The sequence below is a fragment of the Cervus elaphus genome, chromosome 22 (assembly GCF_910594005.1).
Source record: "Cervus elaphus chromosome 22, mCerEla1.1, whole genome shotgun sequence".
Classification (NCBI taxonomy): domain Eukaryota; kingdom Metazoa; phylum Chordata; class Mammalia; order Artiodactyla; family Cervidae; genus Cervus; species Cervus elaphus.
This window is the reverse complement of record NC_057836.1, coordinates 4,086,531-4,113,234: the sequence shown is the minus strand read 5'-3', so window position 1 is coordinate 4,113,234 and position 26,704 is coordinate 4,086,531. Positions and strand designations below refer to the sequence as shown.

At 44.0% G+C, this 26,704-nt stretch overlaps 1 protein-coding gene across 3 annotated transcripts in view; it reads left to right on the top strand.

The window, feature by feature from the left end:
• The window catches only part of ATXN10 (ataxin 10), a 140,292-nt gene that overhangs the window by 58,870 nt on the left and 54,718 nt on the right, over positions 1-26,704 (top strand). For all 3 annotated transcript variants that reach the window (XM_043880862.1, XM_043880865.1, XM_043880864.1), the window contains exons 8-9: positions 4,480-4,588; positions 6,725-6,894. In XM_043880862.1, the coding sequence (XP_043736797.1) occupies positions 4,480-4,588; positions 6,725-6,894 (279 nt within the window). The remainder of the gene's footprint in view (positions 1-4,479; positions 4,589-6,724; positions 6,895-26,704) is intronic.

The window sequence follows — 26,704 nt, the reverse complement described above, 5'->3', positions numbered from 1 at the left end:
TACCAGTTAACTTTGTAATGTCAGTTTGCCAGCAAGCCACTGCATTTACCCACCTGTGATGTTTTGAGGACAAGATATCTGATAAAGTTCTCATGATGCTGTGACCTAAAAATCAGAATGAAAGTAGATGTGTTTGTAGCATCTGGGCTTCCCTGGTGGCTCAAATGGTAAAGAATCTACCTGCAGTGCGGGAGACCTGCGTTCGATCCATGGGTTGGGAAGATCCCCGGGAGGAGGGCATGGCAACCCACTCCAGTATTCTTGCCTGGAAAATCCCTATGGACGAAGGAGCCTGTAGCCCTACAGGCCATGGGGTAGCAAAGAGTCGGACACGAGAGCGACTAACCACACAGCACACATTTTTTAATTTATATAATTACATGGCTTTAAAATTCTGAGGTTTCATTCATATATTCTTTTATACAAATAATCCTAGGTTCTCATATTAACATACAAGTTTCTGTCCTTTGGTATATTTTAGTGTACTACTTGCTTCCAGTGTGTGGTGTTTTTTTGTCAGTTCTGGTATGCTTACTTTTTTAAGATTTGCTTTATCTTAAGTTTCAGTCTTGTCACTTGTTGCAGTGAAACTTGCCTTTCTTACAACATAATATTTCCTTTGTTGTAAGAAAAGGTAATTCAAGCCACTGCAGTGAAACAAAGTTAAGAACTCCTCTTTTTCACCCAGGCCCCACCTATTTTCTATAAACTTATCAGCATATACTATTTCACTTCCAAAGGTTTTTTTGTGTGTATACACACTTATATATTTTTGTTACTTTTTAAAATACAGTACTATATATTTTGTTTTGTAACTTTCTTTTTCACTTACTCTGATATATCTTACACTTGAACACATGTATTCATCCCATTCTTTTTAATAGTTGAATAGTATTACACTATATAGAGCCATCAGAATTTTTTTCATTTATTCCCATAGATGTACATATGAGTTGCTTCCACTTTTTTTTTTTAAACCTTTACAAATATTGCAACAGTGAAAAATCCTTATAAAAATAACTTTGCAGTTTTGGGCAAGTCGATCTGGGATTATAAATTCCTGGTAATTGAATTTCTGAGTCACAGAGAACTTATTTAAAACTTGTTTATTTAAAATTTGTAAGAGTTGTTTCTAAATAACACACCTAAATGCACAAGAGTATATGGGTTTGCACCCTTTCACTAATCTAATTATCATTTCTCTCTTACTTTTCATTGACCTATATGTTAGTTTGTTTTTCACATCAGGTTACCTTTTAAGATACTTTTTTTAATGAGCATTTTCAGAAAGTTAAATGTTTTGTCACAATTAGAAGAAACTTTTTTTGCCCATAGTTAATTTTTTGTTTGAATTTATTTATGGTAGTCTTAGCCTTTTGGGAGTTTGTTTTTATTTAATTCAGTTAGGTTTATCAGTTTTATCCTTATGACTTCTGAATTTCTTTACAGATTTAGTAAAATCATCTTCACTTAGATTGTGGAAATATACACCTGTATATTCTAGCTCTTTCAGTACATTGTTCACATTTTTAATTAACCAAGGATTTATTTGACTTCCCTGGTGGCTCAGACGATAAAGTGTCTGCCTACAATGCAGGAGACCCGGGTTCAATCCCTGGGTCGGGAAGATCTCCTGGAGAAGGAAATGGCAACCCACTCCAGTATTCTTGCCTGGAAAATCCCGTGGATGGAGGAACTTGGCTACAGTCCATGGGGTCGCAAAGAGTTGGACATGACTGAATGACTTCACTTCACTCACTTATTTTTGTGTAAGAAGTGTAGCATAGAGCCAAATGAATTGCTTGTGTCTTTTAACTCTCCAAGACTATATAATCTTTGGTAGAAGACAGCTGGGTTTGAACCTGAATTTCTTCTATTTCTGGTGTGTGATCTTGGAAGTTACCTACCCTCTCTGTGCCCCAGTTTCTTTACCTGTAAAATGAGTTGTATTTTAATATAAGCACTTAGTACACTGATTGGTACCTAGCTAATATTCCCTAAATGTTATCTGTTAATTATAGTATCAGTACCATTTGTTGAATAATCTCATCATTTCTACTAATTTTAATGCCACCCAAATCATATGTTAAATTTTTAATATAATTTTGCATCCATTTCTGTATTTCCAGCCTTTTACAGTAGAAACTGTTAAGATACTAACCTCTGTTAAAGAATTCAAAGAGCCACGTGTTTATGTGTGATAAAGGAATGCTGTAATGAACTTACAAAGAGATGCAGAAACTGGTCAATGAACAAGGCAGTGATTAATTGCATTCCAGCCAGACAGGAGTAATCTGCATTTCTGTAGACAAGAATACTTTGCATTATTATCAGTTTTCTGCAACTGACAGTGTTGTAAAATAGCTCAGAGACACTGAATGGTAAAGTGAACCCAGACAGATGATCTAGAAAAACAATCTGTTTTTCTCTTTTACTCATTTTAAAATAGTATTCCTTTGCTTTGCCTACATCTTTTTTTCCCCTACTAGTGCCTGACTTAATATACATAGTTTTACAATATTTATAAATATTGGAATGGCATCTCACTTATTTCTCTTGTTTTTTTAAGAGAATTTTTTTTCCTGGCTGTTATTTCATTATTAATTTCCAAATACTTGTTAGAAGCATTTCATTAATGAAAGCATTCTGATGATTAAAATTGGAAATTGGTTAGGTGAGGATAGATTAATTTTCTTTTGGGTTTATTTCAGATAATAACATAGAAATGAGGAGTTGAAAAGAAACTTTCAGATCATCTGTTCCTACCCCCTAATTTTATATCTTTTTATCATGAAAAATTTCAAACATTGACTAAGAGAAAAAATGTTGTTAAACCCCATCACCTAGCTCCAGAAACTTATCAGCTCCTCACGGTTCTTGTTTCACCCACAGTCCTACCCATTCTTATACTGGATGTCCCAGATTCTCATAGGGTTCCACATAGTTCATCAGTTAACATTTTATACTTGTCTCTGAAAGATAAGGAGACTTTATATTAATACATGAGTGAAATACAGGTAACACATCTGAAAACTTAACAAAATATAAATATCAGATGAACAGTATTCAACTGTTCCCCATTGTCTAATTTTTTTTTTTCATTTCTTTGAATCAGGATATAAGTAAGAGCCATATGCAATTTGTTGCTGTGTCTTAAATCTCCTTTAAATAGCCTTTTAGAGCTGGTTTTGTGAAATTGTTCAAAGATGATGAGTTATTTAGTCTTGCTTTTAATCATTTTAAAGTCATGGCTTACAAACCATTGGATTTGTTTTCAGTTTTAGCATTGATTCTTCCTGATGGTCTCCTGTGCTAACCAGGGGAGCCTCTTCCAGTTCCTTCTGATTTCTTCCGACATGACTGAGGAGTTTCTTGATAGCTGCCTTGCTCTCTGGTATGACAGGGTGTCCAGGGCAATCTCATATGTGCTCTTTCCTGACCTACAGCCAGGCAGCCGTTTCTTGAAGAAGTGGTGTCTAAAGATGCCAGTCCGGGCAGCTACTCATTTAATAAAAGAGGATGCCAGCGCCGTGCTAATAAGTTGATAGGTTTGCTCAAGTCTTTTAAACAGACTTAGCATCTGGATATTTTCTCTTAACTTTTAAACTAGCACAAGAAAGCTGTTAAAGATACCAAAAATGTATGTTTCTTGCTATATCAGATTTCAGAACAGTATATTAAAATATAGTCTACTAATTGGAGAATAATAAATATACATTTAGAAGTTTTAAAAGGAAGTAACTCGTTTTTCTTTTGAAGAATGTTATCTGAGATAATAAAGAGTTAAATTTACATTATTTACCACATTGTTTCAAATAATGTAAAGATGAAGTAAAAAAAAATCTGTGCAATAGTTGCATTTGAAAATTAGACTACCTGATGCCATGCAGTTGGTAGTTTCTTGATCGCGTAGTTTATTTGATATAAATTATTTAATAGTTATGTGAACATTTTCAAATAATATTATCTTTTCCAGCTATTAAAGATAGCATATAGGTTTGTATTTACCCAGAAATAATCCAAGTGATTGCAGTCATAGTTCTTTCAACCACAGCATTTTACAGGATTCCTGTGGACAAGAAATTAATGTATTGCATGGGTTACTTAGTAGAACTTGCTTGCTGGGAATTCTTTAAAAAGAAAGTATTTGCATAAGTGTTATGTACATAGCTAGTCATTTTGAACATTTATTCCACTGTTGGAAGGTATTTTTGCTTGAATAAGAACTTTTCTGACTCTTTGCTCAAAGAAGCTGCATAATCTTGTATTCTTGATGGCAGATGTCTGTTAGTGCAAACGATTATTTCTGTATGTATTTAATACTTCTGTTTTGTTCTTGATAGTTCTGGTTGTTTCTTTAGCTGTGTTACAAGTATTGTCTCTTGACTATTTTTTGTAACATTTTGTTCTCCTACAGTTATTTGTAACAGTCACATTATTTAGCTTGTCTTGAAAGTCATGGTTTTTTTCTCTTTGTAGGAGGCACTGGCTACAATTAGACTTCTTGATGTCCTTTGCGAAATGACTGCTAATACTGACCTGCTCGGCTACCTGCAGGTTTTTCCTGGCTTGTTGGAGAGAGTGATTGGTGAGTGAAATATCACACATAGTGTTGTTTTTAATAAAAAAAATCTTTGACTTGTCATACTATAGTATGAAGTTTAAACACAGATCCTTAATTTTCAGTGTATTGGTCTTTTAAGATTTTTTGGAATGTTTTTTCTTGAAAGGAATTGCCGTGTTTTGGTAGCAGCTCTGGCTTTCGCCCCTTGCTCGCTGTTTCTGGCGCCCGCTCAGCAGATGAGGACCTCGTCCTTCCATGCAGGGCGCCCTCCAGTGGTGTCCCCTCAGCAGTGGCTGTGATGATGGTGGCGGGTGGGGGAGGGCTATGAGAGTGATGGGGGGGTTTCAGTGGTGATGGTTACTTTTATGCTACTGTCGTTTTACCAGTCTTGTTAGTAAATTTTTCCCAGTTTCACTTAGGGAACTTGAAGTTCCCTTACCCATAGTAATGACGTATTCCATTCTTATAAGAAAATTGTTTTAAATGGGCAGCTATTGTTTGAAATATTATCTTTGCTAAAATACTTTGCAAAATAGTTCACTTACAGCCTGTTGCTGTGGTCGCTGATCACTGTTGGCTTTCTTTCCCTCTATAAAGAGAGTACAGTTATCCTGGAGACCATCTTCCAAGAATGGTGAATTGGCGTCTAGATGGGTAGAGGGGTTAGCAGCGAACTTTAGAAGATATTTAGAATTTCACATCAGTGTTTTATTTTGAATGCAGTGCTTTCAGTGATAGTTAAAATAAGACATCACAAAACTGAGAAACTGAATTATTACAGGAAAAGTGTGCGTTTGGAGCCTGAGCAAACGTGGGTTGTCAGCCCAACTGCCAGGTTACTAACCTCTCTGAACACGGTTTCTTCATTTTAAAGTCAGGAAAGTGACCTGCCTTTAATGACTTTGTTGAGAGCGGAATGAGATAATGTGGAAACAGTTTATAAAGCCTCTGGAAGATTGTCTACTTTCACAGACTGCCTACAAGTATTTCATAGAGTATAGTATTAAGGTATTTCTTCTGAGTGTACCCAAAATATATTAATAGAGAACTTATGCTGACTTCTGATTATCTGAACAATGAAAAAAAAATATCAACGTGCTTCTTGATTTCTATCATATAGTTCATTGCAGATAGGTCCTGAAGTTTAGGGGTGTCCATGGTGGCTTAAATGGTAAAGAATCCACCTGCAATGCAGGAGATGTAGGTTCGATCCCTGGGTCGGGAAGATCCCCTGGAGGGAGAAATGGCAACCCCTCCAGTGTTCTTGCCGGGGAAGCCCCACGGACAGGGGGGCCTGGCGGGCTACAGTCCACGGGGTCGCTGAGTTGGACAGGACTGAAGGGACTTAGCACGCACTGCAGTTGGGACTTAGCTGACTGTAGTTATCGCATGAGTGCCTTCATAAAGACGTTGGATTTGGAAACCTTGTACTAGGAAAGATGGAAGGAAATTTTTAGCTGACTTTTCTGTGTGGATAAATAGAAAGTCCAGGTTGGGGTAATCATTTTGGCTTATCATCCCCCAAATCAGAGTTACAGTAAATTCTAAGGCTGAAGAGCCTTCTAACCGTTATTTTGATGAAAGCTTTCAGTATTCTGTGCGTGCATGTGTGCTAATTCCCTTCAGTCTTGTCTGACTCTTTGAGACCCTATGGACTGTAGCCTTCTAGGATCCTTTGTGCATGGGATTCGCCAGGCAAGAATACTATACCTGTATTTTATTTTAATCCATTAAAATAAATTACATTTATTTATGAGAATCTAATACAAAACAAGGGACTCTGGACTGCAAGGAGATCCAGCCAGTCCATCCTAACAGAAATCAGTCCTGAATATTCATTGGAAGGACTGATGCTGAAGCTGAAGCTCCAATACTTTTTTACCTGATGTGAAGAACTGACTCATTGGAAAAGAACCTGATGCTGGAAAAGATTGAAGGTGGGAGGAGAGGGGGATGACAGAGGATGAGATGGTTCGATGGCATCACCGAGTCGATGGACATAAATTTGAGTAAGCTCTGGGTGTTGGTGATCGACAGGGAAGCCTGGTGTGCCACAGTCCATGGGGTCACAAAAGAGTTGGACATGACTGAACAACTGAACTGCACTGAGTACAAAACAAAAATTTTCCTGTGGAAAACAGTGTATCCTTTCTGTTGTAGATCTTCTACGCCTGATTCACGTGGCCGGCAATGACTCCACAAACATCTTCAGCACTTGTGCTTCCATTAAAGCAGAAGGGGACGTCTCCAACGTGGCTGAGGGCTTCAAGTCTCACCTCATTCGCCTGATTGGGAATCTGTGCTACAAGAATAAAGATAACCAAGACAAGGTAAGGTTCTTAGTGTGCTTTATACATATACGACTTTATTTAGAATATAGTATTTAGGATTTAGAATCTATTCATTTTCTGGAAATGAAGCCTTGAAGTGCTTAGAGAGTAGCTTGAGGTATATGTATACGTGTATATTTCCACAGATTGACATAATGTTCATATTTGTTTGTATTAGGGTTTGTATTTTTTGTAACTTTTTGCATTATATTTGCTCTTTGTGTGTTTGAACCAGTCTCCTTTGTATTAAACAGTCAGTTCTTGTCCTAAGCCTGTGTGTTTGAACACACTACTTATTTATATGGAACACGGTGAGTGAAAAAGAGAACCTAGAAATTTTCAAGCACATAGTAGACATTTAATAAACAGAATTTCTTTTGGATCATTATCCTAAGAAGCAAACAGATCTTAACATCTGTGCCCTGCATTTATGCATCATAAGCGTTCCTTCCAGATGCTCTGACGTGGACATAAACCTCTGAACTCTCTCAGAGGCCGCTGTGGGGGGGGCCTCTTGTGCTGAACAGCTGAGGGTGATTGTGTTGCTGATGTGAGAGGGTGAGAATAGGAGATAGCAGGAGGGTTGGACCACGTGCTTCCCTTCGAACAGCCTGCCTGTGTCTTTGTAGAGTTTTGCTTTTGTTTGGTGGTGTTTTGTTTTGCTTTGTCAGATACTGAACATATGTGGGGCAGATTATATTTTTCCAAGATGGCTGCAAAAATATCTATCATTCTGTATGTATTCCTGCAATGTGACTTTGCCACTTCCCCATCAGAGGTTAGATTTGTTTCTCCATCCTCTTGAATCTCGATGACTGAGGCCTGTGACTGCTTTGAATTATAAAATATGGTGGGAGGGATCCGCTACCGCCTCTGGTCTAGCCCTTGACTGGTCAGGTAGATTCCGTATCTAGCCTTTTAGAGGCCAGTCATCATGTAAGAAGTGCAGATTCCTTGAGATTACCATGTCCACATAGAGAAGCCCTGGAGCATTAGATGCAGTGATGAGAGAGAAAGGGGCTGGTAAACAAACCCCAGGGCACCGGGCACAGACGTGAGAGACCATCTTGGAACGTTTTAGGTCATTGCCCAGTTTCTTTGTTCCAAGCGCAGTTCCTCAGTTGCCCAGCTGATGCATGAATCAGGGACAGCCTGCCTGGCAAAGCCTTTTCTGAATTTGTGACCCACAGCATTGTGAATAACAGCAAAAGTTTTGGGGAAAAAATAAGTTGTGTAGGTTCTGCTTCTGTTAATGGCCCTGTAAGCTACTGTTGGACTGATCCTCCTACAAGTAATAAACTCTGGACAAAAGACAGCAATGTGAAGACACTGGAATTTGACATAGTTAGATTTTGGAGTCGAGAGGACACTTGGATGAAGGGCACAACAGAGTGTGCCCTGTGGGGCAGTTAAGACTGATAGAAAATCTCTAGTTCTTCTGGCTTAGAGAGTCAAAGGACAGTTTGGAGCAGCCACAGCTTTTGGAAAGTGAAAGTGGAAATCCTGGAAAGAAGAAAGTAAGCCCTACATACTACGTACCAACCGCCTGAATCTCTGCTGGTGCCTGAATCCAAGACACAGCGTCAGGCTCCAAGCAACTAAGTTAGGGATAAGATAATGACACTGAGATTTGAGCCGCCAACTTAAGAGTCTCGGTTTAAGTCCAACCAAGATAATTACCTACTGAAACAAATAAGATACCAATATTCTGTAGAGGAATATAATAGAACCTAGAGTTTTCCATACCATAGCATTCACAATGTCCAAGATAACTTACAGCCCAAACTTACATGAAACACAGGAAGATATAACCCATTATCAAGACAAAAAAAGATAGTGGAGATAGACTGTGTGATGACACAGATGTGGATTTCAAAGCAGCTGTGACTCTGCTCAAGGATGCAAAGGAAAACATGCTTTGAGTGAATGAGAAGATCGCTTTTCTCAGCAGCGAAGTAGAAACTATATAAAAGAACCAAACAGAAATCTTAGAACTGAAAAATACAGTATCCAAATAACATAAAAATTTTACCGAATGAAGTTAACAATTCAATAGAGAGGACAGAGAAAAGAGTCAGTGAACTTGGAGATAGAGCAGTAGAAGTCATCCAGTCTAAAGAACAGAGGAGGGGAAAGACTGAAGATGAAGTGGTCTTCCTAAGACGCTAAATCTTGGGGTAGTGTGTTGTGCAGCATTTGATAACTGGAATCATTCTTACAGGACATGGCATAGACATGCTGGACAGTTTGCTCTTTTATTATACACGTATGCTGTTTCAGTGACTCCTCATCTATAAACAGGTACGAGTGGAAGACTACTAATCCACCCTTGGAAAATTACTGGACTGATTTTTATAAGAGAAAGTTGACAGAGAATAAAACACTTTACCTTTTTAATGACCAAGACTGCCTTTCTTCAGGAGCACAAAAGAGGTGGTTCTCTTGTGTTTAACTATTCTTTTGTTGCTAATTTGGATTGCCTTCTTAAAGGAACAAAATGTAGTAACCCTTAAAAGACTTATGAAATAACTCGCTGAGGGTGGATCGGATTGCAGCGTAAGTAAATACGGAATGTGCCCCAGGGCTGCTCTGGAGAGGTCGTGGGACTCACAGGAAGTCAGCGGTGTGTCCTTCACATGTGCAGTTGCTGATAGCTCTGCTGACTTTTGAGCAAACACTCTGGAAAGTATGAAGGCATTCGTTCTTTGAGTGTAAGAATGCCTCTGTTTCTCCTGCATTTTTTACCTACGCCAACAAAAAGCTTAGCCTGAAAGCATTGCTTGTGGGATTTTGTTCTCCTTCCAAAGAAGCTATCACAGCATCACAACCGTGACTCACTGGGTGTTAGCCTTGCTCATTGATGCCGCAGAGATTGGAGTTCATTTTAGAAAAACGGATGGTTCTAGAGCAGGTCCTTATCACCATGCTGTTGATTTTCGTTATAGCATCTGGATGGATTGTCTGACTTCTCTGCAGATTGGGGCCTAGAAGGACGTTTGGCTCTTTCTCCATGACTAAAGATACGTGTTAGGGGGTTTTACATCATCAAGCTTAATTAAGTTAATCCTTCACCCAGAGGGGAAACGGGGCTGATGGCTTGTTTAGTGTCTGCCTTGTCCAGCCCTGTGCTTATGAACATGTAATATCCTCTTTCATCTTTGCATCGGTCCTGGAGTCAGGTTCTGCAGCCACACTGTAGGGAGAAGCCATCGGTTAGTGAGCTGCAGGCCCAGGGCAGAGGTAGGCTTGTCTGAGTGCCTGGTCCTGTGCTCTCTCCCCTCTACCATGGGGCTTCTCCTCTGGAAGCTTCCCAGGGGTTTGGAGACGATTCCTTAAATAGACTTCCTGAGTGACCTCAGACCGAAGATGCTGGAGGCTAACTGGGCTCCTTGGGCCTGCTCTTGGTTCAAGTTGGCCACCCTTTTGCAGCGCAAATCTCTGTCTCTTGAGTCATCCATTCATCAATTGTGGGTGGCCCTAGCCTTGGGGACCCTTAGATGGATAAGGCAGGCCGGAGTCTCCTCCTGTGCAGCTTCCCCTCTTGGAGCACTGAGGGACCGTCCTTGCTTGTTGAACCAGATTCCCAGAGTTATTGGCACACATTTCCTGCAATCTTCGTGCCCTACTGATTGCTCTGAGGTTTGGTCTGAAGTCATTTAACCCCAGCTAGGTCTCTGCTTATCTGTGTAACTTCATTCATTGCATTGGGTGTGGTGCCCACCGGCGGATGACTCCCCCATGATTAGTTATGTGACTCTTTCTCTGTTGCAAAGGTCTTTTCCTCTGCATTAGTTCTTTGGAACATTTCGACATCTTTGTGGCAAGGCTGAAAATATATTGTCATCATTTTCTAAATGAAGAAACCAAAGCTCAGAGGGACTGAAGTGAAGTCGCTCAGTCGTGTACGACTCTTTGCAACCCCATGGACTGTAGCCCACCAGGCCCCTCTGTCCATGGGATTTTCCAGGCAAGAGTACTGGAGTGGATTGCCATTTGCTTCTCCAGGGGATCTTCCCGACCCAGGGCTCGAACTTGGGTCTCCTGCCTTGCAGGCGGACGCTTGGCCGTCTGAGCCGCCAGGGGTTTAATTCAGCTGGCATGTATGGGACGGAGCCTGCTGTGTGCTGCGTGCTCACCTTAGTAGGGAGGTGTGCAGGGCACCCGCAGCTCCATCCAGAGTCCCTGCTTTCAGGGGGAGGGCGCAGTGGGAGAGGAGCAGCCCTCTGTGAACTTGGAGGGGAGCTGGCCTGCACCATGGTAACAGGGAGGGGGGTCATCTCTTCCATTCGTGCCCATGGGCAGTTTTTAGGAGGATCAGGTTGCCTGGTCTGCGGTTGAAAATGTGCTCAGAAATTTATCTTCCCCAGTTTTCCGTGAGTCTTAGGTCTGTACACATGGTGGGGTGTAGTATTTCCTGAATTGTAATTTCCTGAATCTACACTTCCCTTTACCAAGTCATCGTGGGGAAATGTTCTTAAATACAGTACCCAGTGACTTCTGTTCTTACCTGTGTTTTGTGCTTAACTCACGTGGTGGTTTCCTGCCAGCTCTGTGGTGGTTCATTTACGTGTAGACCTTTGCGGACCTGAAGTGGAGATTGTATTTTGGGTTCTGTTGTGAGAAGCTGCAAACATGGCGAAAGCACTCTCCAGCTGCTTCTTTGTTAGAGCGAGGAATGTTCGGTTTGCTGTGTTTCTTCCTCGTTCTTCTCTTCGCTATTGTCATGGACGCTCTAAGTGGGTGCTTTACTGTTGAATAGAAGAGAAACCAAATGCAGTGTTTGCTTTTTTCATAAAGCTGAATGCATTCTTCAAAATGGATGAGCAGGTGATCGAGTTTCTCTACCTTCTCCCGCACTGCCCTCCCCACCCGCCAAAAGCTCGTGGTGACTAAGGTGGCCTGTCCACTGTTGTGGCTGAATTCCTTCTGCTGAAGGTTTTGTGGAAATGCTGTTCAGTGTCGTCTCTTCCCCCTTCTGCTCCTCATTGAAAGATTGCTAGCTTTCACACATATGTTTGATCCCATGTGTTCAGACATATGCACCCATAAAGCTTTCATTACAGGCATGACTTCATTTTAAAAATAAGTCCGTTCTATATGGAAAAGTTCCCCATGTAAAGACAATAAACTATTTGGCCATTCCAGTTTAGAATTGTCTATTGTGAAGGCAGGTTTCATTTCTATATCTTTGTGATGCATTTTCCAGTAAAATGTTTTACCCACTGTGTGACTCCTAACATCTAAATTGTACATGCCACATATAAGCATTCATTAAATTTTTCTTGAATGAGAATTTGTTTTAAAACATCTGTCAAGTGTCCACTACATACTGAGCACAGTTGTTAATGCTGAAAATATAAAGCAAGTAAGATACACTCTTCCTCTTCAAAGAACCTATATTTTACTATAAAATTTCCTGACCGTGTTTGCAAACAAAGACAGGCAGTTAAAATAACTTTTTCAAACAAAAATGAATGTTCCACTAAATGCTGGCTTTTCTAATTATTTGTAGTTTGCCTTATTTTTATTTATCCACAGCCACATTTTAGACTGTAAGGACATATGTTAATATATAGTATAAAATATTTGCCAGTTATTAAAAATTTTAACTCAAAGTTTAAGCTTTGTAGCTCTGATGGCACTTTTTTCATTAAAGTTTTAGACTAAATAATGATTGTAAGCATTCATAAGAGGATTATTTTTACCTCCCTTTTTTAAGGGGGAGGAGTACCTTTCACATCCATATGGGAGGAACCACAAACAGGCAAACCATTATATCCTTTTTCAAAATGATTTCTTTCTATTTGAAATGTTCTTAAGCAGGATATTTGCCTGTTAAATCATGAAGCTTAAAAAAATCTGTTGCTCTTTCCTGATTGTTTTCTTTAGGTTGTTGCTCTCAGCGGGGACCAGTCCTTGTTTTGCACATCATTACTGGCTGACTTACTAGTCACCCCGACAATTGACGGAGTCATTTATTTGTCACAGTTGCAGAGAGAGCGCCACTGACAGGCGTGTGCTGGTGTTTTCCTTTACGCTGCTCTCAGTGGGTTTGGGGATTCCCAGGTGGTTCAGGAGTAAAGAATCCACCTGCCAGTGCAGGAGACTTGGGTTCGATCCCTGGGTTGGGAGGATCCTCTGAAGGAGGAAATGGCAGCCCGCTCCAGTACTCTTGACTGGAGAACCCTGTGGACGGAGGAGCCTGCGGGCGGCAGTCCGTGGGGTCGCAGAGGCGGACATGCCTGGGCGCCCGCGTGCAGGTCAGTGGGCTTGGGTGGCAGTGCCCTTGCTGCTCAGCCCTCACGCAGGGAGGCATCTGCCTTCTTGGCCTGTGCTCGCCCTGTGCGCAGGTCCCAGCCTGCGCTCATCCCAGTGACCTTAATTTAGCCCTCAGAGCTGAGGTCACGGGATGCTTTGTCTGCAAAACCTTCTGAGGTCTACTCCGTGCTCCCCTCTCTACCCTGTCTGTCTGCTCCTTGTTACTGTTGTTCCCGCCCTCAGTGACGTCCGACTCTGTGACCTGGTGGACCGCAGCACGCCAGGCTTCCCTGTCCTTCACCATCTCCAAGAGCTTGCTCAAACTTGTGTCCATTGAGTCGGTGATGCCATCCAACCATCTCATCCTCTAGTGTCCCCTTCTCCTCCTGCCTTCATCTTTCCCAGCAGTGATACCTCTGGCTTTTTAATAGGCAGTCTAGGTTTGTCATAGCTTTTCTTCCAAGGAGCAAGTGTCTTTTAATGTCATGGCTGCAGTCACTGTCCACAGTGATGTGGGAGCCCAAGAAAAGAAAATCTGTCACTGTTTCCACTTTTCCCCCATCTATTTGCCATGTAGTGATGGGACCATGATCTTTTTGAATGTTGAGTTTTAAGGCAGCTCTTTTACTCTCCTCTTTCACTCTCATCGAGAGGCTATTTAGCTCCTCTTCGTTTTCTGCTATTAGAGTGGTGTCATCTGCATATCTGAGGTGGTTATTTCTCCCAGCAATCTTTATTCCAGCTTGTGCTTCATCCAGCCTGGCATTTCTCATGATGTACTCTGCATATGAGTTAAATTAAATAAGCAGGGTGACCGTATACAGCCTTGGCACACTGCTTTCCCAACTTGGAACCAGTTCGTTATTCCATGTCTGGTTCTAACTGTTGCTTCTTGACCTGCATACAGGTTTCTCAGGAGGCAGGTAAGATGGTCTGATATTCCCAAGTCTTTAAGATTTTTCCACAGTTTGTTGTGATCCACACAGTCAAAGGCTTTAGCATAGTCAGTGAAGCAGAAGGTGTTTTTCTGGAATTCCCTTGCTTTTTCTGTGGTCCAACGGATCTTGGCAATTTGATCTCTGGTTCCTCTGGTTTTTCTAAATGCAGCTTGTACCTCTGGAAGTTCTCGGTTCATGTACTGCTAAAGCCTAGCTTGAAGGAATTTGAGCATAACCCTGCTAGCACATGAAATGAGCGCAGTTGTGCAGTGTTTTGAATGTTCTTTAGACTTGTCCAACTCCCCTGCTTTCTACACCCTGCCCCATACCCCCAGCTTTTGTACATAAATGTAGTATCAGTTTTTGTTTCTAGTTCATATTGCAGCACTTGTGTGTTGGTGTTTCTACTTAAGACTTCAGTGTGATGCGCATAAACTGGCCGCCGGCAAAACCACGACACACAGAATTTGATCTGAGTATCACTCAAGTTTCACTTAGCAAGTAAAAGCGATTTCTTCCTAGTCACCCACAGCCATCACCACCTTTCTTTGCTTCTCCCTTGAGGACTACTCCCTTATGAAACCGTTGCCCTAGATCTTCCTGGATGATAATGGTTAATCCGCCCTCTTTCCCAGATACATATTTTTCTGTTTTTACAGGAAGCTTTAATGCCATAACTCTACGCCTGACTAATTGGGGAATTCCAGGTAGGCCATTGAAAGTGTCCTGGCATTGAGTCCTTCTGGCACTGGCTCTTCTCTCTTCCCTTGGCCTGTAACATTTGGCTCCATAAATATGAGTGATGTATGCAGGGAAACCTTACAACAGACAGAAAGCTTGGGACAGTGCAGAGAATCCAGACAAGGCTTAGAGAAGCCCACATTACCTCTTAATTTCACCACCTTTTAGCTATAAAGTGTAAATGTGGACAAGTGACTTAACCTCTCTGAATCTCAGCTTCTTCACATGTAAAGTGGGAACTGTTACACCTGCCTTACGGGGTTGGAAGGATTAAATGTGATCACTTACACATAAAGCATTTGACAGTCTGTCTGGTGTCACTTACCACCCCCTCCTTTCCCCCCACACCCCGCCACCTCCAGCCTCACTGGGAGTGAGTAGCTGCAGTTCATTTCAGCGTCTCCCCATTATGGTTATTTACATAGACATTTGTACACAGCATCTCACAGGCATTTACAGACTATTTCCTATTCTGTGCTTTGTTGTTTAGTTGCTAAGTCATGTCCAACTCTTTGTGACCCCTTGGACTGTAGCCTGCCAGGCTCGTCTATCCATGGCATTTCTCAGGGAAGGATACTGGAGTGGGTTGCCATTTCCTTCTCCAGGAGATCTTCCCAACCCAGGGATCAACCTCACGTCTCCTGCCTTGGCTGGTGGATTCTTTACCACTGAGCCACCAGGGAAGTCCCGTTCTGTGTTTATTACTTTTCTAATAAATGGAACTTTGGGGAGGAAGCAGAGTGAAAGCAAAGCATGCGAATCTTTTTTTTTTTTTTCCTGTTCCTCTTTAGTTTGACTACCAACACTTTCTCAGTTGAATTTCCCTTTTGTTATTGTCGAGTAGAGAGCTGAAGGGTTTTCTGTGTGGATTCCAGAATCAGTTCTAGCTCAGTCCTGAGAGTGTTTTAAGGGACTTCTGAATTACAGGTTTATGGCCCATCTCAGACCGTGTGTTTTCCTCTGTTGGAAACTAGTTGCACAGAATCCCAGCTTATTGATTTGAAGATTGACTGTATAGACAAGAGCTGGCTTGCTTAGAATTCCACATCTTTGTAATGTAATCCGAGTTCAAGAAATATGTCAAAATTCATAAATCAAACCGTCACCGTTAGTTTCCTGAACTTATAGTTCCTGCTGCAGTAAATGAAATTAAAATTCCTAGCTAGAGGACACATACCATGGTTGAGTGTGTTGCAGCTGTCTGTATCTTGTAGAGTGATGAGCTCTTCTTCTGCAGAAAAGGTATAACATTATTTCAAAGGAAGAGTCATGCTAAATACAGAAATACAATGCAACTCACTGTTGTCTGTTTCATACTAACCGGGCTCCAGCCCATGCCAGGCTCTTCCGTGCTATGCTTTCTCCTGTGGTTCCCACCGCTGTCTTCCTCAGAGACTAAGCTCCTTTGCAGGCAGGACACGCCGGGTCTGGTTTAACACCTGCCATACCCCAAACCGCAGTGTGAGGAGCAGTGGGCAGAGGGTGAGAGCCCTGTTTACTGGTTAGTCAAAGCTTGGGTAGTTGAGTTACTTACTTGGAGCAGTGGTAACAGGCTGACCTCTGAGCTCCAGACTCAAACTGTGCTGTGCTTCCCTGCGTCCACATTGGCTGGAGAAAGACATTTGACGACTTGGACCAACATGTAGGAGTCCTTAAGGAGGGGCATCTTTTGTCAAACAGCGCATGTGGGACTGACTTTGTTCTTGGCGATGATCACGTTCCTTAATTCCTGTTGAACTGTTTTCAGTAGTCTATAACTTCTTCAGATTAGTATAGAAAACTGCATTTCAGGGATATACATATTTCTCAGAAGCATCATTTACACGTTTCTTAGATACCAAGAGAAAGAGTGTGAAAGTCATTTGCCTGGGGTGACTCAGCAGTTTATAAAAGCCCGGAATTCAGTTTTCTTTGCTAGGCCAAGTGGTCAGTTTCCAGACAATAAGGGTTTTAAATGGATTTGTGTTCAATAGTAAAAATCAGTATTTTGCAGTATCCGAAATAAGAGTTATCTGAGACTTCAATTCAGTTCAGTTCAGTCGCTCAGTCGTGTCCGACTCTTTGCGATTCTATGAACTGTAGCCCACCATGTTTGTCTATCTGTGGGATTCTCCAGGCAGGGATACTAGAGTGGGTTGCCATTTCCTCCTCCAGGGGATCTTCCCAACCCAGGGATCAAACCCACCTCTCTTATGTCTCCTGCATTGGCAGATGGGTTCTTTACCACTAGTGCCACCTGGGAAGCCCATAGTCATATACAGTGTACATGAATCACTTTAATGATAAGAAGAAAATACTATTAAGAAAGGAAACAGGCCTGAACGTAGACTTCTGGTTTTCCTCTGTGATAAGAGTGTGTACTGAGTTCATTAGCAACCAAGGTAATTTTTTTTCTTTGTTGTACTTCAGAGTAGGACACCATCCTGACCCCTCCAACCAAGGTCTGGAGGCTTTAATAATTGCAGTTTAAATTTATTTTTAGTGGAAGCATTTGAAAAAATAAGACATGAGCCTAGGATCTGGATGATTTTGCCAAAAAATAATAGCTGGGTTGGGGGTAGTGCATGGGGTGTGTGTAGGAAACAGAGAGGAGAGAAAATAATAAAGCTTATTCTTCCAAGGTGTGGAACGCTAAGAGGAGTAGGAATTCAGATTCAGCCTTTATTGTCAGGACCTCTAATTTGGGTACATTAGCTTTTGCTGAGTGCATCAATTTCCAAGATTTCTGTTACTTATCTCCGCTTAATAAAATTGGAGTGCTTGTGATATTGTGAAATTTCTTTGTATCTCCCCAGGCTTCATTTCTTTGGCTAAATGAGAAAAGTGCACTTATTTCAAATGTTAGAGAGAGCTCGCCTTTTCTAAAAAAAAATATAATGGAGCTGTCTGTCACACATCTAAAACAGTTTTGATCTTTAGCATATTTCGTGTCCCCCCCTGCCCCTGGCTGCAGCTGAAAATTAAGAGGATCAAAGTCATGTTCATATAAAAAGCCTTTAAAAAAAAAATCAATACTTGAAGTCCCTCTTGGACTGCTCGCTTCTCCTGCTTTTAAAAGCCTATTGCTTATCTCGTCCTAATAGAATTTAATTTCAGACCTATCCCATTCTAGTGGACTGAGAATGATATTTAGTCTCATACTGTGGAATTTAGTTGAATTTGAATCTGTTGCTGTGTTGCCGTTAAGAGTAAAATCAGGAATAATTTTGACTCCAAATATGAACGAATGTGCTATTTGGCATCGCGAGAGCTTTCAGTTCAGTTCAGCAAATCTGTGTCTGCCGTCTGCTGCGTGGCGGCGAGGGCTGCAGGCGCTGGGGCTGCAGAGATGGGTTTGGCCCGGTGCTCACTCTCAGGGGGCTCACACTCGGAGGGGGAGACAGGTGTGAACACAGGGTAGTCAGTGGTGTGTGCAAAGTCCTCAGAATGAATAGTAGAAACTTTCTAAGTGCTTCATACAAAAGGTTCACCTCGGAGCTTCAGCAGGAGCTCTGGGATCTAGGCCTTCAGGGATGAACTGAGCGAGAGGCTGGCAGACCAGAGGGTTGGCCTGGCAGGCAGAATGGAGCTCCTGTGAGCACGTGTGTGGAGCCACGTGCTGTGTGCTGGACTTCACCAGGACCCAGGGGTGGGAGGTGAGGTGGTGGGGTGGCAGGGGACGAAGGAGGGGGCTGGAGTGGAGGGCTGGCCAGCTAGGCTGAGCAGGCCTTTGTTTGCCATGCTGACAGACTCTGAACTCCACAGGAGACAGTCTTTATTTTGGTAGAATCATTAAAATATCTTTTGTTTCTGAAAACGATCTGTTCTTTTTTCAGATCCTCTTATCCCCTCAGCGTGTGCCCCAGCCTCCAGGAACTTGGTCCTGGTTGGATCCCAGATCCCTCCACTCTCCTTTTCTGCTGTGGCTTTTCATTCTTGGCACCACGGGCGGTGCAGAGTGCCCAGTGGCAGGATGTGCCCCAGGCCCCCAGGGCCTTCCCGGGACTACTCCGCCCCGCAGCGGAGCTGGCAGGGAGCCCAGGCAGACGTTTGCTGCTTGAGCCTCCCCCGGACTCCCTGCTTCTGGCGTTCTCACAGTTACCTTCAGTACAGTGTATGGGGATTTTTTGATTTGGGGGAAAAGTTTAAATTCCATTTTTGTTTACTTACTAAGAAGGCAAGCTTGGTACACTTTACTTCTCAGAGTCTCAGCTTCTTGATCTGTAAAATGAGATACCATTACTGACTTCATACGTTTGTTCTGAGATTAAATTATTTTTCGTAATGATAACGGCTCTTTATGCGTGCCTCCTTGGTGTTCCTCAGTGGGCTGTCTGGAGGGGTGTTCTGTCTGTCCCATTTGTGCCGAGGCCCGTGTTCCACCACATTGCCCGCGTCTCTGAACACGGAGTGTTGGAGGGACCGGGCTCCCGGAGCGTCCGTCGTCCCCAGCGGTGGCTGCGTCCTCCTCGTGGCTCTCAGTGCGGGCTTCTGTGGGGCGGCACCACGCAAGGCGCTGAAGAGGGAGAAGGCTGGGCCCTGCCGGTTCCTCCTCTGCCTGGGAGCTGCCAGATGGTCGCTGCCGTCCCTCGGAACGAGGCCTGGCTGGCTTTCTCTCGGAGGCAGCATCCTGGAGCCGGGGCCGGGCAGGAGAGCCGCGTCAGCCCTCCCGCATCTGTGGGGGGCCGCCCTGAGGGGGCGGGGAGCCCCAGCTCTCTCCCCGACCTTCGGTCCTCCCCGCGTCGGCATCATGCTGTCAGCTCCGTCATCAGCCTTGTATTTCCTTCAGCTCAAGTTTGTGTATGATGCGCACACACCTTGGAGAGGAAACGCTTCAAGCCCTTGTCAGGTTTTCACGTATTTGTGTGTTGTATTTCTGTCTTGTCTGAAGAACAAACTCGGTAATGTGGTTGGGAGAAACCAAGACTCTCCTCCTCACTGAGCCTGAAGCCTGTGGTCAGTCAGTGTAGTCTCTTCCTTTGTTGTTTAGTCGTTGAATCGTGTCCTACTCCTGGCAACCCCATTCACGCCCCACAGCCCACCAGGCTCCTCATCCATGGGATTTCCCAGGCAAGAATACTGGAGGAGGTTGCATTTCCTCCACTAGGGGATCTTCCCGACCCAGGGATTGAACCTGTGGCTCTTGCATTGGCAGGCGGATTACAACGAATGAGTAACAATAAAGCAATCCCAGTAATAGAAGCAAGCATTGCATAGTGCTGACGGACAGACACCTTCGAGTCTGTTTACGTACGCCAGTGAGTTTACCCTCAAGTATTTCCTGGCGGGCTCCATGGGGTCGAAAAGAATCAGACACAACTGAGCGACCGAACAACAGCAATTTCCTCGAGTGGGTGACGTTATGCTCATCACACACACCTGTGAACCGAGGCCCGTCAGGTTAAACAGCTGCCGGAGGTCACACACGCAGTCCGCGGTGGAGCCACGTGAGCACCCGGGCGGCCTGGCTCCACGGCCTCCCGACGACTTGCTGCCTGGCACTGCGCTTGGCCCAGACGCACTGCTGGCCACGTCTCTGTGGTGGTTGTCTGCTAGGGACATCATTAGCCACAGACATGGTGCTTCCCGTTTTCTCCCTATGATCACAGATTCTATTTCTGGTTGTAAGCGAATGCATGCAGAATGTCCAGTATCAGTCTTCTAGGTGTAAGAGTAAAAATTATTCTCTTTGCTTATCCAGACTATTTTTAAGTATAGTTAGTACTCTGAGTACAGTCTCAGAAAACTGACATTTCCAAAAGGGTACTTTTGTTAAAGAAAATTTTATCTAATAATATATAGTATACACACACACACACACACATATTTCCTGGAAAATTCCATGGACGGAGGAGCCTGGCGGGCTACAGTCCATGGGGTCATAAAAAGTCAGACACGACTGAGCACACACATCTCTCATCATACCTAAACAGAGAGGATATGTGTTCTGTAATCATTTAGAGACAATGAACTATTGGCATTAAAAGAAAATAGCTAAATAGCTGTGATGAACTTCTTAACGGATATTTCTAGTTTGTGTTCGACTGAAATTTTCCGCTAAGGCCCTTTGACTTCATTTCAGCCCCTCTGCTGAGAATCGCAGGAAACCTTGTTCCCCCTTGTGAGCTTGCTTGTTGGGTGGGTGGCTGGGGTGTGATTGTCCTTTTTGGGTTGGACTGTTTGTATTATTGTACATCTTATGTTACAAATCCTTCCCCAAGCGACAGTTAGCTCATGTTACTCTCAGACATTGGAATAATTGGTTTAATGTGAGACTGATTTCTGGGAATGACTCATCACTATTTACATGGTATGAGTTGGTTCAATGTTGAAGTTACCCACTGGAAAACTCCAACAGGAAACCTTATAAACTTTAAGTCCCTTCCATACAGAGTTGGGACAGGAGCGGGCCTGGAGTTGAAATTTCATCTTTTGAGGCCCACGCAGGCAGTGCCTGAAGATGGAAGAAGAGAAGATGTGAGGATCATAGGTGAGATGAGACGAGAATACAGTTTCAAATGTTTCCTGAAACAGATCACACCCTGCCCCTTTCTGTGGTAAGGAGTGACTTGGGTCCGCACCTGCAGCTCTGGAAGGACAGCCTGGGGGCTGGAGGTGTGGAGGAGGCCGGGCTGGGAAGTCTGAGCTGGGAGGCGCGGGGTAGGGGTGTTGACAGAAAAATCCGACTGGGAGCAGGGAGGGGGAAGGCGTGTCCCTGGCCTGCTGGAATTTCAGCCCTGGCAGCTCTCAGCTAAATCCTCCTGTCTCCCCCAGTCCAACCCAAACCAAACAAAAATGTCTCAGAGCTTCAGTGCAGAGAGGGGCAGTACCAGCTGATGGGCAGCCCTCCACCACCAACCCCCACCCCAATCTCCAGCTGAGGAGCGGCCTCTGTTGCCAGCAGCTCTGGCAGCAAGGCCAGTCAGTGGAGGCCCAGAACAGGGGCCCGCACCCTTATCTTAGTCAGATTTAGAATTCTGCTCTTTCCCCTCCAGGGCCCCTGGAGAACATGTTCCAGGAGGGGGGATGTTTCATTGAGCATTTTGAAGAAAGAAAGAAAGAAATCAGTCCTTTCTGTAATGCCTTTAAGATGGACTTGTTTTCAATCTTGGAAAATCATTTCTAGCAGTTTTAGAAGAAGAAGATTTTTATAGCATTGGTAAATTTGGACAGGATTTTTAAAAACCCTTTTCACAGGCACATAGGATTCAAGGAATTTTTAGTATACTGACTTTATGTCAGATTGTTTTGCAATTTTAGTTAATGTCAGAATTGTGACTAGAGTTCCCATGCAAATTAATGGACATTCTATTCTCTTTTAAGTGTTATTCTCTTGTATAGTTTTAATAAACAGTTGAGCTTACCCTTATTAGAAAATTAAGCCTGATACACTTTTTCCAATCCATTGGATTCATTCAGGGTACATTTATTAAACTGGCATTTATTAGACTTCTGTGTACACTGTTTATTAGTTTTATTTATGTTTCTAAAGGGGAAGAAAACACAAGCTCAGCTTCTGTGCTAAGATGCAGAAAATTCAAACTATTGCTGATACTTCAAAATTTGAACTGCAGAGAGGGGCTTAAGTATTTGTCACTAGAACACTGCTATCAGAAAGGTCCCCCACAGGGGTTAGGGGATCCCAGCCCAAGTCAGCCCCTCACCCCCCACCCTACCCACGTCATCTGGAGCTTCCAGCTTCCTGCCTGACGCCTTTGGCTCAGGGTTGTCCAGTCTGCTCCCCTCCATCACGTGCCAAGGAGGTCTGCCGTCGGCTTGGTAGGGTGGTTGGAGTGTTACCTGAGCCACAGGGTGTGGAGCACGGGCGTACAGAACCGTCAGTGTCTCCGTGTAGTATTGCAGCTTTCTAGCTATTTCAGATTCATGTGAAAGCTCAGAAAAGCCAGTGTTACTTTTATAAAATTGCACACTGGTGCCTGGAGATACTCCCCCTTCAGTGCTGTATGTTATGATTTAGGTTCAAAACATCTGATTCAAAGCTGTTGTTCATTCGCTAAATCGTACCCAACTCTTTGTGACCCCATGGACTACAACACGCCAGGCTCTTCTGTCCTCCATTATCTCCCGGAGTTTGCTCAGATTCATGTCCATTGGGTCGGTGATGCTATCTGAGCATCTCATCCTCTGCCTCCCCCTTCTCCTTTTGCCTTTTCAAATTATTTCAAAGTATCGATCTTGGGAAATCTGACCTTCCTTGCAGAATATCATACCAGATTTCCAGGTTGCTTTGGATATGCCACTGTGCCCCTTCACAGCCTTAGACATCCTCGGTGAGTGCCGTGTTTCGTGCTCTGACAGTTACCTCTAAGATACTGTCTTTAGGTTGCCAGGTGTTAATTTAAACACTCTGCAGCCTGTGTGCTTGCGCGTGCATGCATGCCTCCACACTCGCCACAGCGCCAGGAGCTGTGATTTAAAGTGGAGCTGATAGAGCAGTGGGTAATGTTTTATATTTAGGGCAAGCTCCTGATGCGCAGCTTCGTGTGACATCTCGTTTTTTTAAAAGCCTGAGGCATCAGTAATCTTCACAGCAAGAATGCTCATGCTTTTATGCATTCCAGGCTTACTGTCCGTTCTGCCCAGTAAATATATGGCTTTTATGGACTTATAAATCATGACAGTAGGATTCATACATATCCAAAAAAGAAGAGATTTAAATCTTTACCGAGTTCTCAAGATTTAATGTAGTTTAGCCATTATTCTTACTTAGAAGTAACCTTCTTATCTAAAGGCAGTATATTTCATATCTTTAAAGGTAACCTTAAAAACATACTGCAGAGAAACAAATATTAAGAACATCCTGTGTGCCAGCCCTCTGCTAAGTGCAGCAGAGAAGGCAGTGGAAGAAATGGCCCCAGTCCTTAAGTGACTCAGAGCCCTGAGGAAGCTGCTGAAAGGTGAAAGATGGTGGCATCTGGGAAGTCCTCTTCGGGATGGAGGAGAGAAGTCAGTGCCTTGTGGTGGGGCGAGGGAGGACAGATGTCCCCCTCTGTGTGGGGCTGTGAGTGGGAGGAGGGGCTGAGTCTTTCAGGATAGTAGGATTCCCTGATGTCCTCAGCAGAGGCTGGGCTCACCTGCATGACGGACAGCTGCTCTCCCTCCTCAGCTCCAGTTGGGGAGGGGGTCAGAGCTGAGGAGCCACCAGTTGGTATCCAGACCTTGCTTCTGTCTTCTGGTTTGTTGCTGTTCAGTTGCTGAATCATGTCCGACCCTTTGCAGCCCCATGGACTGCAGCACGCCAGGCTCCCGTGTTTTTCACTATCTCCTGGAGTTTGCTCAGACTCATGTCCATTGAGTCAGTGATGCTGTTTGACCATCTTGTGCTCTGCTGCCCCCTTCTCCTCCTGCCTTCAATCTTTCCCAGCATCAGGGATGAGTTGGCTCTTCGTATCAGGTGACCAGAGTATTGGAGCTTCAACATCAGTCCTTCCAATGAATGTTCAAGGTTCATTTCCTTTTATATTAACTAGTTTGATCTCCTTGCAGTTCAAGGAACTCTCAAAGAGTCTTCTCCAGCAGCACAATTCAGAAGCATCAGTTCTTTGGCGTTCAACCTTCACTATAGTCCAATTCTCACGTCCATACATGAATACTGGAAAAACCATAGCTTTGACGATATGGACATTTGTTGACAAAATGATGTCTCTGCTTGTAAATATACTGTCTAGATTTATTTATCTAGGTGTATATATTTATTTATCTAAGTATATATGTCTAATTTACATACAGACAAAATGCACAGGTTTTTAAAACTTTTTTTAAAATTAATTTTGATTGTGCTGGTTCTTCATTGCTGCACTTGGGCTTTCTCTACCTGTGGCAGTCAGGATCTGTTTTCTAGTTGTGACTCCTGGTCCTCTCTCTTTGCGGTAGCTTTGCTTGTTGGAGAGCCTGGGTTCTAAGCGCACCAACCTCAGTAGTTGTGGTACATGGGCCTAGTTGCCACGAGTCACGTGGTGTCCTCCTGGGCCAGGGGTCAAACCCAAGTCCCCTGAATTGGCAGGCAGATTCTTAACCACTGGACCACCAGGAAGGTCCATACACACAGATTTTAAATGAATGATTTGATGAGTTTGGGCAGACCTATCACGTGTGCTACTGTCACTCCAACCAGGACACATCTGACACTCTCATCAGCTCAGAGCTCTCCACTGTGTCGGGGCTGGCGTTCGTGTGCAGCTTCAGCCTCGTGCGGGGAAGTCACGCCCGAGCCAGGCCTGAGGCCCTAGGTGCCCGTTCGCTGTGGGCCTGTGCCCGTGCATCCACGGGCCTCGGCTTAGACTCCCTGGGAGCAGCAGCCTGTGTTCTGGAGGTCCCAGCTTGGGTGTGGCCTGACAGCGCTCAGTCTTTCCATCTTCAGATGACCATTCTGACCCTACTCGTGTGCCCTTAGTCAGACTTCACGAGGGGTCTGTTACCTCTGTGAGCGTGTCTCCGTTACCATAGTCCTCTGCATGTATGCACAGTACATGGGGGTTGAGTCACGCACAGGAGTTATTGGTTCACATTACCCCCTTTAGCTCAGCGAGCATTTACTGAGGGTCTCCCATGTGCCAGATGGTCTTAAACTTGTGGGTTCAAACTGATTCAGATGCAGACCTTACTCTCAGGTAGCTTCTGAGGTAGTGTGGGCCCCAGATGAGCAGAGCACTGCGACATGGTGTGGTCAGAGCTTGGAAGGAGGGACGCGCAGGGCTTCTGATCAGGACGTGGGCTATCAGCAGCAGCCTCCTGGGAGTAGCCACGGCAACATCAAGAGTAACAGTTAGGCTTCCTGAGAGCTGGGCCTGCTTCTCCGTACTTTGCTCTTAACTCATTTAACCCTCTTGAGGTTACTTTCCCCATTTTGCAGATGAGGCAACTGAGGGCCAGAGAAGTTATGTGCCCACGACCACAGAGCTGTTAAATGACACGAGCAAGAAATGAGCTTTGTCGTTTTTAGCCACTCGGATTTGTTCGGGTTTGTTTCTGCCGCATAAACTGGCCTATCCTGACTTGCTAAGAGCATCCACGTGGAAGGGCTTGGAGAAGAGCTGCTCCAGGGGCGGGATCAGTGGGAAACTGGCCAGGCGTCTGGGGTGGGAGGACGGGAGGCCTGGTCAGGGGTGTGATGGTAACGCTGGGGAGTGGGGGATGGCTGGGAGAGGGAGGGGTCTGAGGAGGACAAGGATGTAGGGGGTGCTTTCCTTTTGGGAGGACGGGAGGCCTGGTCAGGGGTGTGATGATAACGCTGGGAAGAGGAGGACGGCTGGGAGAGGGAGGAATCTGAGGAGGACAGGAATGCAGGGGGGTGTTTTCCTTTGCTGGGATGAGGGTGTCAGTACCTGACTGTTGCTCTACTTGTGGGAAAGAGGTTAGCTTTTCATTGTTGCCTTACCCGTTCAGTTCAGGGACTATTTCTGGTATTTATAGTGCTGATTTTCAGCAGAGATTTAAATACTGTCTAAAACCCTAGGAGCCTGTCAGCCCCCTGCCATTCACCTCACTCTCCTCAGCCACCAGCACAGTGCTTTGCCCAGAGCAAGTGCTCAAAATTTTTAGGGATGAACAGAGGAATATTCTTAAATATAATTGGTTCTTTACAGTTAGACTTCTCTTGGGTCTTATTTAATGCTACATTTGCTGCTTTTTCATTTTCCTCCAGCCTTTCTAGGGAGATTAGGTTCAAGAATGACAATTGATAGAATTGTAATAAAACTGTCGCTCAGTTGCTAAGTTGTGTCCAACTCTTTGCCACCCCGTGGACAGCAGCAGGTCAGGCTTCCCTGTCCTTCACTGTCTCCCGGAGTGTGCTCAGACTCATGTCCCCTGAGTCTGTGATGCTATCATACCATCTCATCCTCTGCTGCCCCCTTCTCCTTTTGCCCTCAGTC